At 40.0% G+C, this 17,658-nt stretch overlaps 1 protein-coding gene across 6 annotated transcripts in view; it reads left to right on the top strand.

The window, feature by feature from the left end:
• Window positions 1-17,658, top strand: part of ADAM23 (ADAM metallopeptidase domain 23) — a 151,456-nt gene that overhangs the window by 96,312 nt on the left and 37,486 nt on the right. For 5 of the 6 annotated variants that reach the window (XM_087435698.1, XM_087435699.1, XM_087435697.1 and 2 more), the window contains exons 10-17: window positions 3,534-3,605; window positions 5,824-5,987; window positions 6,959-7,043; window positions 7,968-8,058; window positions 10,360-10,408; window positions 12,478-12,577; window positions 15,570-15,641; window positions 16,245-16,334. In XM_087435698.1, coding sequence (XP_087291824.1) covers window positions 3,534-3,605; window positions 5,824-5,987; window positions 6,959-7,043; window positions 7,968-8,058; window positions 10,360-10,408; window positions 12,478-12,577; window positions 15,570-15,641; window positions 16,245-16,334 — 723 coding nt within the window. The remainder of the gene's footprint in view (window positions 1-3,533; window positions 3,606-5,823; window positions 5,988-6,958; window positions 7,044-7,967; window positions 8,059-10,359; window positions 10,409-12,477; window positions 12,578-15,569; window positions 15,642-16,244; window positions 16,335-17,658) is intronic. The other variant, XM_087435701.1, reaches the window with a different exon arrangement.

The raw sequence follows: 17,658 nt of genomic DNA on the forward strand, positions 1-17,658 counted from the left end.
CCTCTTTAATTCAGAGTAACCTAATATTGGCTTCCTGAAAAAATGTGGTTACCTTATTTTGAACAAGCATCATGTTATCAGTGGCTTTCAATTAGAAAAGAAAGATCTCTTAATTTTGGGGAAAGCATCTTGGTAGCCGGCTGGCGGAACCTAATTTGTGAGGCAATTATAGCCTTGATAAGGGTCTACAGACATTTCTTTGAGCCACTTAAGCTAAATATAAATATTGAAAACCTTATTCTAATAGAAAATTGGTTGAAATATTTTAAACTGCATGAAAAACAAATGTTTTGCTTATATTTTTGCTATATTTTTACATATAAGTCAAGAATTGCAAATATGTAATGATAACAAATATTTTTCAATTTACACCTCATTTGGTTTTCCTCATTTAAAAAGCACTATATTTTATAGGTACCTAAGAAATTATGAATTCTCATCAATAATCATGATTTATCAGGAATATGCATAAACTATTTTATAAGAATTGTTAACTGAACAAGTTTATCTCCTATCTCAACCCAGAGTAGGCATTGAATTCCAGCTGTGTGATCTTGGAGAAGTTATTTGTCCTCTCTGAGCCTCATTTTCCACATTTATAAAACAGGGATAATAAAACCCGCCTCATAGAGTTGTGGGGAGCAAGCATTTATTGTAGGAGAAACACTTATCATGGATCCTAGTAAATCCTATGCGCTCAATTAAATGGAACTTCAAGTGACCAAAACGAGTGGTCACTGTTCGTCCATCTTACTTGCTGTCTCAGCAGCATTGGACACAGTTGATTATTCTCTCCTATTTGAAACGTTTTCTTCATCTCTCGGCTTCTGTGCCACAGCAGCTCTCCCGCCTCACTGGCCAGAAAATTTCTCTTAGTCTTCTGCCTCTGGCCTCTAGAATTAGGGGAGTGCTCCAGAGCTTGGTTTAGGGCTCTCTTTTCTTTCTACAGCTCTCCCCCAAAAGGACCACTTCCAGTCTCAAGTCTTGACGTGATAGTATGGCTTTAAATCCATCACCCTCTGCTTCATACCTCTAGCCTCTGAGTTCCAAACTTAGTATCCAACTGCCTACTTGACATCCCTACCTCAATATTGAATAGGCACCTCACATTTAACATTTCTAGATCAGAGCTCTTGGTTCCTTAGTCTTAACCTTCTCTTCCCCCCGTCTTTCTCACTATTTTAAATGGCACCACCACCCCCCAGCTATTCAAGTTCAAAACCTAAGAGTCATCTTTTATTCTTCTCTTTCGTCACCTTCACATCCTAGACATTAGCAAGTCTTGGGAACCCTATCTTCACAGTGTATCTTGAATCCACCCACTTCGCTCTACAGATGTCCAGCCTTCATGATCCTTTACCTGGACTGTTGTAGTAGTTTCCCAACAGGTCTCTCTGCTTCCATTCACTCACCCCATAGCAGGCAGAGTAGTCTTTCTAATAAGAAAATCAGAGACTTGGAAATTACAAATGTGAACTAAATGAAAAACTTAACACATTTTATTAATTAAAAATAACCTCGTTTTATTAATTTGTTTAACTTGCATGTCATATTTTCCATGGTCATTATACTATAGAAAGAAGTTTCCAAAAAGGACAAATTAATGTTCAGAAGCAAAATGAAATTCATCTTAGTAAGTGTGTAACCCCACTGCATTGGAATAGATATCAGCTAATATCTTTCCTTTCTTTTTGTGATGTGTGCTTCTTAATGTCCAGACTTTTTTAAAAGTGTACAATTCAGTGGCATTTAGTACGTTCACTATGTTGTGCAACCATTACCTCTAGCTAGTTTCAAAACATTTTCATCACCCCAAAGGGCCTTAATATTGAGAAATTGATGTTACTTTTAAAAATATCTTTGAAATTTTTCAGCTCGTGGAGTTTGCCAGGCAACTTAAAACGCTGAGCTATTTGCAGCAACTTCTTTATCCTAAGTTTCAAAACCCTGTTAAAGTGCCTGAGAATTTTCAGATCAATGTGATGTTTTACGACCCAGTTCCATGCGTAGATTGGAGTTTACTATAAAAGAGCACATGAAGACAGCGTGGGTCAGACCGTGATGCACAGTGGTGGCAAGAACATGAACGGTAACAGTGATGTCTGAGTCCATTCAGGCCACTGTGACAAAATGCCCCAGACTGGGTGGCTTATAAACAGCAGAAATTTATTTCTCACAGTTTTGGAGGTTGAGACATCCAAGAGCAAGGTTCCGGCATGGTGGTGTTCTGGTGAGGGCCCTCTTCCTCGTTCACAGCTGGCACCTTCTCGCTCTGTCCCCACATGGAGGAAGGGGCTAAGGAGCTCTCTGGGGTCTCTTTTACAAGAGCACTAATCCCATTCCTGAGGGCTCCACCTCATGACCAAATCATCTCCCAAGGCCCCACCTCCTAATACCGTCATTTTGGGGGTTAGGATTTCAACATATAAATTTTAGGAGGACTCAGACATTCACACTATGGTGAATGTTATATATAAATAGTTATAAATTAATGAATGCTACTAAAAACACAATACTAATTTATTGTATATTTATCATGTGTTATCAATGTGCTATGTATTATAAAAAATAAATATCAGGTATGTAAGCATAAAGACATATATTCTTTGTTGAAAAGACATAGTAACAGGAGTAGAGAGGATGAAATGAAGGGAGTCTGACAGATTTATAGTGTGAAAGTGGGCAAAGGAGAAAAAATATCATGGATTTCCAATGTAGAAATATTTTTAGTCTTTACGAAAGATGCATTATTTTAATAATTATAATGGAAGACAAATTTTAAAGACTTATGGTGCAAATCTGATTGGGTAGTTTTGAGTAGATTTTTCTTTCTCCTCAGGAGAAGGCATGAACTCCCCGTGGTCGACTTTAGTTCTCAAATGTCCTCCTGTCTAAAACTGTAGCCCTCCAGATGTTGTTATATGATTATTCTATTAATTTACTTTCCTTACTTTCTTAAATAATCTTAAATAACCATAAACAATCATAACTCGGCACACTTTGTTTTTACTTTTTGTCTCTTCTTTGTTCTGACTTTGAGTAGTCAAAAGCAAAAGGCATTCCTCTGAAAGAATATCCTAAAATGTATGACAAATGCGTCCATATCATGGACAGTATCTAAAGTGCCGCCTAAGGAATCTTCTTGATCTGTGTGTGGCCTGAGTTTAGAGTGAGGAGGGTGTCCAGTTGGGACTATGTTTCTTGGTCTAAGCCCTTCGTAAGCCAGGAAAGGTCTTTTTGGTGAAAACAAAAGGATTGCATTTGTAGATGTTAAGACTGAATGAACAGCTTCTCAGGGTAAAGCTCCTCCGGCGGGTTGCTACGGGCCCTCTCCATGCCCAGAACTGGAATATGTGTTGTAGGTAGTCAGAGAAATAAAGTAAGAACACCACCATACTCAGCATGGCACAGATGAAATTCTGTATTTTTAATCTCCATTTCCACTACTGCTGAGAGATTTCTGCACTTCCTGAATTTTGAAGTTTACCATTAAGTTATGACTTGGCAGTGACTGGTTTATCTTTCTCCCCCAGTATAAGAAGTATCGCTCTTCTCATGCACACACCAATAACTTTGCAAAGTCTGTGGTCAACCTTGTGGATTCTGTAAGTATCCTGGTTTTCTTGAACCTATTTTTTCAAGATGGAAGGGTTTATATCTCTATTTGCTTATTTGTTACTTCAGTTCTTTCCTAGGTAAAAGTAAAAATGCCACCCATAAGCTCATCTGGCTAAGAAGTTCCAGAGTGGTCTCCTTCACAAGAAGTAGTGATATTAGAGTTTAGGGGACGTTGAGTTATGCTTGGAATCCCAAAGTTGCGTTAGCATTGCTTCGAGTGGTGTCTAGACCTCATTGTCACCAAGCTGATGAAAGACAAAAACACCGGAAAATTAGCTACCAAAAAGAGCATAAATTACACTTGGCAAATGAGACTTTGTTAATAATAACCAGTTGAGCTTATGGTAGAAGAGCTATATATCATTATTATATAATAGATAACAAAAGAGCTAATAATTGTCTTAAATATATGAACTAATAATTGTCTTAAATGTATAAACTAATATTGTCTTAAATATATGGCAGAAGAACTAGGAGATTGAGGTGGAGTATGTTTGGAGAATAGCAGAAATACAAAAAATTTTTTAAAAGAACCCGAATTTATTTTCTTAGTGTTCCCATTAATGGAATGCTTCAGACTTTCTTTCTAGATGACAGAATTAAGTGCAGTCTCCAAATAAAACTACTTTGAAACAGTAAAATATATATCTTCTTACAAAGACTTTAACCACAAATCTATCATGTTGATATTTTTTTCTTCTCATTTTATAAGTTACAGACAATGAAGGTTAAGATTTTCTTTCTTTTTCCTGCTTTAGGTAGGAATTCTATTGATGTGAATATTATTCATTATGTTCCAATAAATAGTTTAATTTGACTAGTCGTAACTTAAAAATAGCATACTTCTTTGTGTATTCTAATGTAAAGTGCTGTCTGGTTCAGCTAAATATATTTTCGTCTGATATTTACTGCATGTTCCCTCTTAATTGGGAAAAAAAGCTTTTTATAAATTGCCAAATATCTAAATGATACTTTCTCCAAAGAACTGCCTTCTCTTCTGCCTTTTAAACAGTCCCCAAACCTCCAATCATGTGAACCCTCATATCATACCTGGCCGACACAGCGGAGGAAAAGTATAGCATGAGAGGGTGGGCGTGGTGTATCATACAGAGTTAGGGTTGAAACTCCGAAAGCCAGTTTCTACCTGGCTTATTACTTTCTTTAATTTCAGCTCTTGTCAGTCTTCTCAGAGGAAAACTCTAAGTGAATATGGAAAAGAGAAGATTAAACACAACTTGTCCCCTGCCAGAGCTGTTTACTTGGTAGCGTCTCTATTAGTCATTTCACCATGATTTAATAGAATCACATCTTGCAAAGAGTAATTTTTATTTTGGGTTACCATACAAGGTTGTGAAGTTGACCAACTAATTTTTAAAAGATATTACATTTAACTTTGCTCCTTATTGTAAAATCATTAAAGCCTCAGGTTGATTTGGACATGATAATATTTCCTTTCTTCAGTGTGTTCAAAGATCATCCATTATTTTCTTAATTGGCTTGAAAATAGGACAAAATGACAACATTCGTTGAAGTTGCTTAATTGTGTGAGTTATTTAGCTACTGGGCCAGAAGTAGAGAAAGAGAGCAGAGAGACGCAGTTTCACTACTGTGGGTGACACCGCCCTGTGGGGAGGATGAAGTGGGTGGAACACGTCTGCTCCTCCCTCATTGCCTCAGATCCCTGCTTCTCTCCCAGAGTTATTTTACTTGTCATGTAACAAGGCCTTCAAGGGCAAGCCAGCCATGCTGTTGGTGCTTGTCCGAGGACTTAGTGACCGTTCCAGTCCTGCAGGACTAATTGGTCGTACTGCACTCACACAGAGCCGTGTGCCAGGCTCCAACCCATTCCCTCCCGTGAGGTTTGGAAGGGTGATTTTACTGAACCCTGTTTTGAATTTATCTCCAGACGCTAGAATCTTGACATCCCTTCTGTCTATGCCCTTAGTGAGATAGATGCCAGGCCACAAAATGTGCTGATTTGCAATTGAAATAACCTTGTAGGAGAGGCCGAATTGTGGGATTGTTTTTTTCTTTCTTTTTGATCTTGGAAAAGAGAAAGGAAGGAAGAATCTCTACGATGAGCTAATTGTGACCTCACGTTCTCCTCCCTCCTCCCCTCCTGTCCTTCCACTGACTCTGAATCACTGATTCTGCGTGTCTGACCCAGTGTTTTCCTCCTGCGCTTGTCCTGTTGTATACCCTCAGATTTACAAGGAGCAGCTCAACACCAGGGTTGTCCTGGTGGCTGTAGACACCTGGACTGAGAGGGATTATATTGACATCACCACCAACCCCGTGCAGATGCTCCATGAATTCTCCAAATACCGACAGCGTATCAAACAGCATGCTGATGCTGTGCACCTCATCTCGTATGTACCTGTAGTCTTTGCTTTGACATTTATCTCTATCCCTTTATTGTATCCGTTAAGTTATATATCAATATATTGATCTTGAACAAGATTGATGTTGATTCCTCTCTCCGTTGTATAAGAAGCTTGAAGGCAGGCTGTCCAGTGTTGGGATGGTGGTTCCACAGTCATAAGAGTTACCTTCAGAGCACATTGCTACTTTCAGACCTTCCATCCTCAAGGTCAACTCATGATTCAAGATGGTTGCTGGTGCTCCAGCCTTCACAGCAGGCAGCAGGAATCACAGGCAGGGAGGAGTGCAAAAGGTCACTCCTACCAGCTGAGTTAGCTCCTACAGAGCAGATTTCCTGAAAGCTGCACATATCCATTTCACCAAAAGATCATTTGCTAGATCTTAGTCACATGACTACACTTACCTGCAAGTGAGGCTAGGAAATATAGTCTTTTGAGGTGAACCATTGAATAAAATTGAGATTTTATCACTAAGGAAAAGTGTACCATACTTTCTTAAGATACAATAAGCTCTTCTCTTCCCCACTCACGGCAAAGCTGTTTTCAGACAGTCCTCAAGGTTTTCTCCCGGAATCAAACCAACGACGTCCTCCTTCCTTTCCTCTCACCTTTACTCTTTATTTTCTGTTCTCTCAGCCTTTAATCAGCAATTTATAGTAATCAGCAATATTTTGTATAACTGCTAGATATTCCCTACAGAAAAAAGTCAAGGTGATGGTCTGTTTCTCTCTGTGCCTCAATTCCTGTGCCTGTGCTTAGTAGGTGCTCAACTAATGTTTGCTCAACTGGGATTATTTAATATGACGTAAATTTAAAGGTATTTAAAATACGGTTTTTGATTTCTCGAAGGAGGATGCACTTGGGCTACTCAGTACAGGAGAGTGAGTGGACATGTTTGGGGAGAGTTTATGTCACGGTCACTACATTGATTTCCTAATAGCACTTCTTCTTTTCTTCAGACGTGTGACGTTCCACTATAAGAGAAGCAGTCTGAGTTTCTTTGGAGGTGTCTGTTCTCGTACAAGGGGAGTTGGTGTGAATGAGGTAAATTTTATCAGTTTTCTTAAAGTAGACTTTGTCTTTGCATCTGATCTTTTTCTTCCCTGAGGCCTAGTTTACGTCTTGTTTAGAATGACAGTGACATTAGGCTTGTTTAGAATGACAGTGACATCGAGAATACAGTATGAGTGGTTTACGTCAGTAACTAGAACCTGAAGTGGTCTTTGGTATTAGGAAAGAGGTATTGCTTCATTTTATAAGGATAGTTTTTCCTATTTGTCAGGCAAATGCAAGCCAAAGGTTGGCCCAGAGATTTTTTGGCCTCTGTAGATAAGTTCTTATAAGCTTATTAATCCTTCTCTCATAACTTGTTTTTAAAGCTAAATGCTCATTCTGCCCATGTTATGTTTAACTCGTTTAAATTAAAGAGTTTATAATTGTATCTAATATCTTTGTTTTCTCCCTATGTAAATTTTTCATCTTTTTGCCTTCTACCTACCTATCTATAGAATTAACTGAAACAAATATTTCCTTAATCTGATTGTTTGGATTTCAATGCCTTCATTTATATAAAGGAAATTCTTATAAAAGTTGGCAACAGCACCCAAAAGCCAAGGCCAGTGTATCTAAACCCTGATCAATGCCAGAGTGTGTTATACCAGGTTATCCCAGTAGCCATCGTCGAGTGGAGACCTCTCTTGGCATACTTGTAGGTAGTTGAATTGGGGCACAGCCTTTTATGACTTGTATTTTATGTTTCAATGTGAGAGATGCCACGTAGTAAGAGAGGCTTTCTGCTTCCTGGGCCCAGTTGTGAGTAAGAAGTGATAAGGAACATATATGCCATCTTTTGATGCTGTGAGGCTCTACTTAGGAACTGAGATGATATGTGGTAATGATTAAGAAATAATAACTAGCTTTGTGCACTCTCTCGAATGTTTCCCACACACTTTCAACTCTGAAAAACAGTATGGTCTTCCAATGGCAGTGGCACAAGTGTTATCGCAGAGCCTGGCTCAAAACCTTGGAATCCAATGGGAACCTTCTAGCAGAAAGCCAAGTATGTACATTGACCTTCTTACTTTCCTGTGCCATTCTGTCTGTATAGTGCATGCCCAGTCAATAAATAAATATTTTTCATTCCTAAGTCATTATAGTTTAATAGCAGTATATCTCCTTCCTCTAAAAAAAATTATAAAATGAGCAACTTAAGGTAATTCTTAATCTATTTGGGTTGTAGAAAAGTCCCTTTCAAAATCCATAAAATCATGCTCACTGTCTCAGAGGGTGAGCAGCTCTTTCTCACTCTTCAGACTGTTGGGGTTGGGTGGCGAGGACTCACCCTCTGGGCTCTCACCACTGGAGAGTGGACACAGGGTGCCAGATGAGGCTCCACTGCAAGTTTAATAATAGTGCAGTTGGATCGGGAGATAGCGTAGCTCTAGAGTCAAAAAGGAGCTCCAGCTCTAAACCTACCCACCTACCTGGAATTAAATGTACCCACGAGTCCCGTCAGAAGCGTTGGGGAAGAAGCATCCCTACAGGAGGGAGAGCGAACAGGGCCACAGATCCCATCCAGTAGGAGAACAGCCGGCGACTGCTGGGTGCCACTCTCCTCACTCATCAGAGGAGAGCTGGTTGGGAAGACAGGGCTGAGTTTCCAGTGGCAATGTGTCTAAGGCCCACAATAGTTTTGGGGGTCCATGAAAATTTTATATTTCTTTTAAAATCGGAATAAAACCCAGCCTGGATCATATTCCTCTTTATACCAACACAGTAGTAAAATATAATTTCTAATGCATTTTTGTGGCAGAAGGCAGAAGTGCCAAGGACCCACATGATGCGATCCTGAGGAAGGAAGGACCGAGGTGTTCACTCAAATTATTCTCTTGACTAGGAATTAAGTGGAAGTCTACTCCCCTCGGTGAAAATATCAGACACCAGGAGTGAAGGTCTTCCTGCCCACTCCAACCTCCCCAAAGAAGAAAAGGACAAAAATCTACCTTAACATTATTCCACATTTTATACTTTTTTGACTACTATCAAATAGTTGTCATTAATGCATAGTATTATGGAAACTTGAAACAAAATATATGTCCAGGGGTGTCTAGATTCCCTTTATGGGCATATTAAGTCATCACTTTATGGGTGTATTACGTCATCATTTTATGAATATATTAAGTCATCACTTTATAGGTATATTAATTCTGGTGGCATTTAGCAAATCTCCACAAACTTTCATTTATTAATACCTTGCTCAGAGTATTTGCTTTCCCAAGGAAACACCTGGTACACATTAAAGGAGGTGTTTCAGGTTCATTCGCTGGCATTGGATGCCGTAAGAAAGGAGTAGGGCCAAGTTTATGACCTTGTTTGAACACCCTGGAGCCGGGAAGAGGCCAGCGTTGGGGTCAGCTGAGAGATGTTACCGGGATGGATGGTGGGGTGGAAATAGGATTCATTACTAATGCCTGGTATAGTTCCTTCCTTCCTAAAATTCTTTATTCCTTTGTGAATTGTTTGCTTAGTAGATAATTCATTAGTTCTGAACTTTGAGTTTCTTAAATCCATTTGGAACTCTTTCTTTAAAAATGTCTTTATCTACGATAGAAAAGAGAATAGGAAAAAATAAATGAAAAGAGCAACTCGTCACAATATCAATATGCCAATCTATGGTATCTATGTTAAGTTTATGATTGTTATTTAATTTAAATGATTATTTACACTTCTATTTTAGATTGCTGTCTTTTACTGAACTTTTAGCACAGTGTTCCCTGGTCAATCCTCACCGTGCCTCTAGCAAACCGCCTTCTCTTCTCTGACCTCCAATGGGCTCTGTTAGCGGGACTTGGTGGTGACTCATTGTGTTTGTGCAATAGAGCATTACAGTTCACAGAGAGCACACAGGCGTGCCGTCTCGTGTGCACCCCAGAACCACTCAGGGAGATGCATTCCCCATTTTAGAGGTGAAAACAGAGACCCAGGAAATGCCAAGTCGCTTGCCTGTGGGGCTCTCTCAGGTAGAGCTTGGAGTAGCGCTCGGGCTTTCTGACTTCTGGACCAGCCTACTTTTCATTAAACGTGGGAACTAGGAGCTTAGTTGAGTTCTCTGAGTTAAAAAATGAAGAGAGGCACAATTTTATTTCTTGCCAGCTGTTGTCTTAGGAAGTGATCTATACGGCTGGAAAGGATAAAGAGATATTGATTGAAAAGCAATAGATTTTGTTCAGTGAGACTTCACGTTCTGTACCTATTTGACATGGAATTAGTAGTAGGCATTACTTCAGTGCACTGCAAATTAAAGATGTGACTTTTTGTTGTTCCCTTTTCTTCTGTTTCTCTGATGGTTTCCTTGGACTAGAATGTGACTGCACAGAATCCTGGGGTGGCTGCATCATGGAGGAAACAGGGTAAATTTTTACTATACATACATTTGATATGTGCCTTTGCTAAAATTACTACATATAATTAGGTACACAGTCACTTAGGTACTGGTCTTTTAGACTAAGCATTTAGTATAAATTCGATAATTAATTATTTGATGTTTTAAAAATAAAGGGCTAATTCACTTTATATTTTAATGTTTTATTTAAAATTGGTGGTAAAAGTAAAATGTAGTAACGACCTCTACTTCTATTAATCCTTAAAGGAAGCACATTATTAAATGCTTCTAAGTTTAGTAGAGGTATTAATTTTTTAGTACACTTAGAATAAAAGCTGGTCATCAGTGAAAATCAATTCAGTCATCAGTTTCTATTTTAAAGAACTTGTAAATAGACGTGTAATAAAAATTTTACTATGCTGCTTATATAATCAATAAAGCTTTTTTTATAAGGCAGATTTATTGTGTCTACATTAGGTAGTTTTCTATGATGGACCGTGGGCATTTGCTTGCCCAGCTCCTCTCTTCTTTTGCGGATACTTTGGGAACTAGAGCAGCTGCCCCAGAGCTGCTGTTGCGTCTTGAACCGAGGCCTGGAAACACTGCCCTCTGTCCCAGGGCCCCTGCCCCATGGCAGCCGCTGCCCCGGGCCCCTGAGCTGAGCCCACTCCTGGTAGATGGGAGAGGTTTCTCACCCACATGCTGCTCCTTCCTTGGCCCAGGCCAGACATCTGCTCACCATACGCCGTTTCTGGTCCTGCCCTGCCCCTCTGAGCCCCAGTTGCCAGAGGCCCTGACCTCCTTGTACAGAGCCCCTTCCTAATTCTTCCACCAGGAGGCCAGCTTGTGGGGATAAGAGCATGTGAGCTTGAGGGTTTGCAGTCAGCTGTTATGCCTGCTATGTTAGAAACACGTGTTTCTAAAAATGTAGTTTAATCGTGAAACTGTTGGCTATCATGGCCCCCTTACTATTGTCCCATAGTTTGGTAACATTATGGCTTAAACAGGCTTTTTTGAGGATGCCTGTAGGAAGGTGACACCATTACAGTGTTGGTTCTAGAGGGAGCTGTCTTCTGTCTTCTAAACTCCCAATTTCTAAATGAAGTTTTGGACTGACTACCCACAGGATATAATAAAACTGTTTAAAGTTAATACATATTTTCTCAAGTACACATTTCCACATAGTTATTGTGAGAGATCACTGTCACCACTGGCAGATTTTACCTACTTCCATATGCTGCGCTCATACATCAGGATACATAGAGCTAGATTACATCCCAGAATAAGTGGCCTGTCACTCTCAAATCAAGTCCTAGTACAAGTATGCCTAAGGAATCACTGTGTATGATTCAGTGTAGCCTTGACCGTGTGTATGATATTCCTATCTGTACTGACTTAGAGATAATAATTCTATTAATTAAATCACGCAGAGGCTCATGCTATATTCCTACTAAATCGTGAATATTATCATATAGTATTTGAAGTTGAGAATAAGGAGCTATTATTCACGGGAGCTTACCCTAATGCTGTTTTAATTGTGTGCATATATACAGTAAAAACATGTGTACATAGGTACATGTGTGTATGGTCTCACGTCTCCCTAGGTTTCCTCGTTTGCCTGTATTGTGGCTCTGAAGCCTGCATTCAGCATCTTTCATAAACTGATCCTCACAACTCCGTCCTCCAAAGTAGAATCTAGGAGCTTCCCGAGCTCCTTTCCTTCAGGACAGAGGCAAAGAGTGCTTGCTTTTGCTGAGACGGAGCAAATAAAAATGACCACATTTTGAAATACAGCCTAGATGGAGAAGTTTCGTGAGGAGCTTTTCAAAACTCTTTCACGCCCGAGCACGGGGGCCTCAACTGCTGAGGGAGTTGTGACCCAGCCCCCCAAATCTGTGGTTTCCTTTGAATTTCTATTTTTACAAACTCTAGCATGCATACTTATTTGGCAACTTGAACATAAGTGCCTTGTCAAAATTTGTGTAGAATCATCTGGACCCAGAGTGAACATTTTGTTCTAATTCAAGGGTTTTAATTTTTTTCTCTTATGGCTGCTTTTGCTAAATTATTTACATAACTGATTCTCTACTTTCTCAGGGTCTCTCACTCCCGAAAGTTCTCCAAATGCAGCGTCTTGGAGTATAGAGACTTTCTACAGAGGGGGGGCGGCGCCTGTCTGTTCAACAGGCCAACAAAGGTTAGTAACGTAGAAACTGTAATTGTTTCTCTAATTTTTTATGATGGAACAGTGCTAAATATCAGATACTTGTCTTGGAAAGCAGGTTTCTTGTCTATCAGATTAATCCTTAGTCACAAGGGGCTTTATCGTGTTGCAGACTGAGTCCTCTTTCAATGCATGAAGCCCTAGTGTCACTGCTCCCAATCTCTGGTTTTCAGTGCTAGCTGCTCTCCCCACCCCCCTCGTAAAAACAAATAAAGAAATAATCCTTCAATTAAAATATCTTCGAAATGTTCACGTTTGGGTTTTCACCCTGCTGCTAAGAGTTAGTGGGTTAGACTAACATATATTACTCTAACACATTTCTCTGACAAAAATTCTGTTTCCCCTTGACCTTCTCTCTAGGGGCTTTTCTTTTTTTTGAGTGATCTATTCTGCCAGACAGGAAGCGTTAGTAATATCAGCTAGCCAGAAAATGGCCCCAGGTATTTATGGATCCCATAAATACAGAGATATATTTATAATATACAGTCTCTACCTGGAAAGGTCCCCATTGTCAATTACATTTCATCAAAATCCATATAGACAGTGTCACAATCCTTTATCCACAATTCCTTAATTCAAAAAGCTCTGAAAATTGGAAGTGTTTTTTATGAGTTTGCAGAAAACACATTGGACAATAAAACTTGTGCTGAACTAAAAATCTTTATTATCCCCCATTGTGTAAATATTCATAAGTCTCACTGCAGAAATATTAATGGGTTTGATTAAAGGGTGTGCACCAGGCCCTCAGGGTTATTACGTAGAACAAGGTAAATGCATCGCACTTTTGTAAAATCCAGCAAAGCCAGAATTCCCAAACTCACCAGCTATAAAGCTTTTGGATGAGGGACTGTGGACCTGAAGTGGCGTGTTTGGAAATGAAGCTGCTCGACAAGCAAAAAGACAGGATCGATGCTAATTAGCACTCGGTAGAGAAATTCTAACATTGCACATTGCATATTTCCTTTTAAAATACTCCTTCATAGGTCAAATACAGTCCATTGCTGTACAAAATGTTTAATACTCTGCAAATTGAGAAAGCAGTGAGATCGTCAGCCTTTTTTTTTTTAAAGCCAGTGACTGATGTGGATAAGTGACAGAATAATTTATTCCTATCTCCGTAATTAAGTGATACTGCGGTAGTTAGGGGACGGTGGTTTGAAGCCTGCTGTCTGTATAAAATCTCAGTAAGGAAGAACAGGACTTTTAAAGGGACCTTGCATCATTCCGCTCAGCCGCCTGCCTCTCATGACGTTGGTCTCAGTGCAGCAGAGATCTGGAAGCTTCAGAGTGTTTAAATGGGTGGAATGAGTAATAATGAATTAAGGTGAGCTGCTGGCGTTTTTGAATTGCAATGTACATGGCCAATTTTACCTGCGTTGCAGCTCCCCAGGTGATTACAAGCATCTCACCTGAGGAAACAACGCTGAGTTGTTTGGAAAGCTTAAGATTTCTGGTGTGTGTATAAGGATCCATCATTAGATTTCTGAAATGCCTGTGAGGAAAAAGAAAATTATTCCAATAACTTGGAAACTAAATAAAAATAACTATACATCTTCGATTTTAAAAGTTAGTAAATAGGGAATTATTTCTTTTTAAACTAAATATTAGAATGATTAAGAAAAAGCCCCTGCAGATTCGAGTGGAATAGTTTATACGTGTGCATCAAAGAACTGACTTTTTCCCAAGTGTTCTTGGTCGATGAATGTATGCGTACATGTTGTACGTGCTATTTGCACATTATCCGTGAGCATCTTCTCTGTGCTGTGGGAACCTTCCCAACGGCCGTGTTTCACGTCTGGCCTGATGGACCTGCCTCACGGTGGAAGGAGAGTCCTAGGATGAAAGCCAGCAGTTGGTTACATAGTTGGCCTGACGTGGAGTGCTAGTCCTGCTCCAGTCTGCCCTTCCTTTTTCCATGTTCTTCTGCCTCTGATCCAAATACCTCAGAGGTTAGGACTGTTAACTTACCCACTGGGCTCCCCCACGGGGACTCCCCCTCACGTATCCTGGAAACCTTCCTTGCTTTCCGTAATAGCTTTCCCTTCCTGGAAGGGGAAGGAGCATCCAGTCTTTCTCAGGTGGCCTCAGTGAAGGCAGCCCTTCCTGGGGTTGTGCGCCTGCGGGTGTGTTTGTTTCTTTCTCCCTCTCATGTTCACGGCTCTGAGCATTTGGGTTGGGATGTGCTGTTCCAGCCTTCACCCAGGTGAGAAACTTGCCCCAGTTGATGAGAAATAGAAATGTTTTTCATGAATAATCAACGCCTCGACAATCGGTCTATAATACAGTTTACCTGGCAGGCAAGTTCATAGTACCAGTGTGGTGGATTATTCTAGAAATCTGACTCTTCCATTGCTGCAGGAATGATTGAGAAATTTCTATACCTCTGTGTATACGTCTGCACATTTACTTAATATGCTTCGGACAGTGCAGATTTGTCTTCAATGAGAATGATGGGCGTGGATTTCCAGCAACATTTTTTTCTAAGTTTATTTGCACTTACTTGATTATATATTTCACATTTGCATTTACTTGATTATATATTTCACATTTGGCTGTGACTGAAGCTTTTTTATCTTTTTGACAGTTTTCGTCTTCTCAGCAAATTAGTTATCTGTGAGTCTCATTAGCAATGCATTTTAGCTCCATTAGCAAATTGAAGAGTGATCTGTTCCTCTTCACAGCTTCTCTCCATGCAAAGCAGCTCTAATGGTGGAGGTCATGCCTGGAGCCCACCACCGGGGAGTCCTCCACGGGATATTCCCCCATTTAAAATAGGTTTTCTAGAAGTGTTATTAGTAAGTGAACAGTGTTTCCCACCCACACATCACTTGTAAGTTGCAATAACCACAGATGCAGGAAGAAGATCACGTGATAGCTGATTATAGGGCTGTGTCTGTGGCCAATGGTGTGTTGATTTTCTGTGATAACTTGAAACATGTTCCCTTTCTCTCCTAATCTCTTCCAGCTCTTCGAGCCCACAGAATGTGGGAATGGATATGTGGAAACTGGGGAGGAGTGTGACTGTGGCTTCCACGTGGTGGGTATGAGGGAGCGCGTCCACCTTCGGCACAGCTCCCACCCGAGCAAGCAGGAGCAGCAGGAGTGGGAAGCCTGCGCCGTCGTTCGCTGTGGCCCCGCTGCCTGTCCTTCTGATCTCTCTCATCAGAGCTTAATGTCAGCTCAGACACAGTAGAATTAATCATGTCCTATGGCCTTGTCTGAAAAAGCCTGATGGATTCTTGTAATCAAATTCCCTGCCTCTTAAAAGTTCACAGCTCATATTCATCGCAGACAAGTTTTACCAAATCATGACACATTCTTTCTTGATGTGTATTATTTTTGTCTTTATAAAACTAGATTGAGTATTAAGAATGTGGTAGAGCTCACCAAGGGTGGGGTGCCTGCTAAGAAATAAGCGTGCTTTTTGGTAGAGAAGCCCTTTCATAGAAGAGAATACTTTGCTGAGAAATATGGCAGGAAGGGATCTATCATTGTTTAGAGCGGTTAATTCTTTCCTAAAATTTTTGCTTAGTGTTGTATAAATCTCTTTCTCTGCATTATGCATAAGTCGCACGTGTAGTGAATGTGGCATGACCAGTGGTGAGTCTCCTCTGTTACTCACGTGAAGTGTCCCCTCCAGGAATGCTACGGGCTGTGCTGCAAGAAGTGCTCTCTCTCCAATGGGGCCCACTGCAGCGACGGGCCCTGCTGTAACAATACCTCGTGTCTTGTGAGTTCTCTGACACTTTCATCTTTCTTTTCATTGACACGTTAGCCAAATACTCAGTGTGTACATTGAGCATCTGTATAGCTTCTCACAAATTTGTTGGTTGACAGTGTGCGTATTAGCCTGGCAATTTTGTAGAATCAATAAATCTACCCAGTTTCTGTGGGTCACAACATTTGTCTTTACTGTGCTTGACTATCAACCATCCTATCCTCCAGTGCCTCCCTAAGCAAATATACCTATGTTCCTTCCAAAAGAAACACTGAGAATTGCCCTGCTAACACGAATGAAAACTAGATTAGACAGTTGAAAAGAAGAGGGACAATTCCTGTGGTCTTTTTGATAATATCACCTACTTATAACATTTTTCTTTAAAACTGACCTTAATTTATTTTAGACCCTGAACGTGAAAGCTAGCACTTATATTTTCACATTTGGCTTTTTAAATCCCTTATACAGGCAAGAACGCCAGATGAGGAAGTAATGTATGCATGTATGTTTATATGTGTATATACACAGATTGTGTGTGTGGACACATAGTTACTTCCATCTGTAGAGACCTCCAGTTAATTTTTGAAAAGTCATTTTTTTTTTTTTTGATAAGGAAGATTGGCCCTGAGCTAACATCTGTTACCATTCTTCCTCTTTTTGCTTGAGGAAGATTGTCGCTGAGCTAACACCTTTGCCAATCTTCCTCTATTTTGTATGTGGGACGCTGCCACAGCATGGCTTGATGAATGGTACGTAGGTCCGTACCCAGGATCCAAACCTGCGAACCCCGGGCCACCAAAGCGGAGCATGCAAACTTTACCACTACGCCACCGGGCTGGCCCTGAAAAGTCATTTTTTTAATCTTCCTTCTTCTCATCTATAAAACCTCTAATATTCCTTATAACCATAAAATTATGTGATTTTATTGTTTTATTCAATACAAAGGGGTATTATGCATTATGGTATTGTAGAAGATTCTAGCTTAGTTTATACTTGCCTTTTGTCCCTTAACAGATTATAAATTTCTTGAAGGTAACAGGCTCTTTCCTCTGTCTTTTACCCACCCCCTTCCCAGACAAACAAAATGCCGCGTACACAGTAGGCACTTATATGAATTTGTTGAAATTTGATTTGTATATTTAGCCCAAACAAGATTGATGTCCAAGCTGACAGGTAAATTAGTGAGGGTTGGGTGTGTGCATCAGTCTTCAGAGAGATCTTAAGTGTTTTTATTTTAGTGCTTTGCTCTTTTGTCTTAAGCCACACCAGTGTTTCTTCTTTACAGAATTGCCATCACGTTGTTTTCCAAAAATAATACCCTGAGACAGTGGGTTTT

This window comes from Ceratotherium simum, chromosome 9 (genome assembly GCF_057802395.1).
Source record: "Ceratotherium simum simum isolate JZ-2026a chromosome 9, ASM5780239v1, whole genome shotgun sequence".
In the NCBI taxonomy this organism is placed as follows: Eukaryota; Metazoa; Chordata; class Mammalia; order Perissodactyla; family Rhinocerotidae; genus Ceratotherium; species Ceratotherium simum.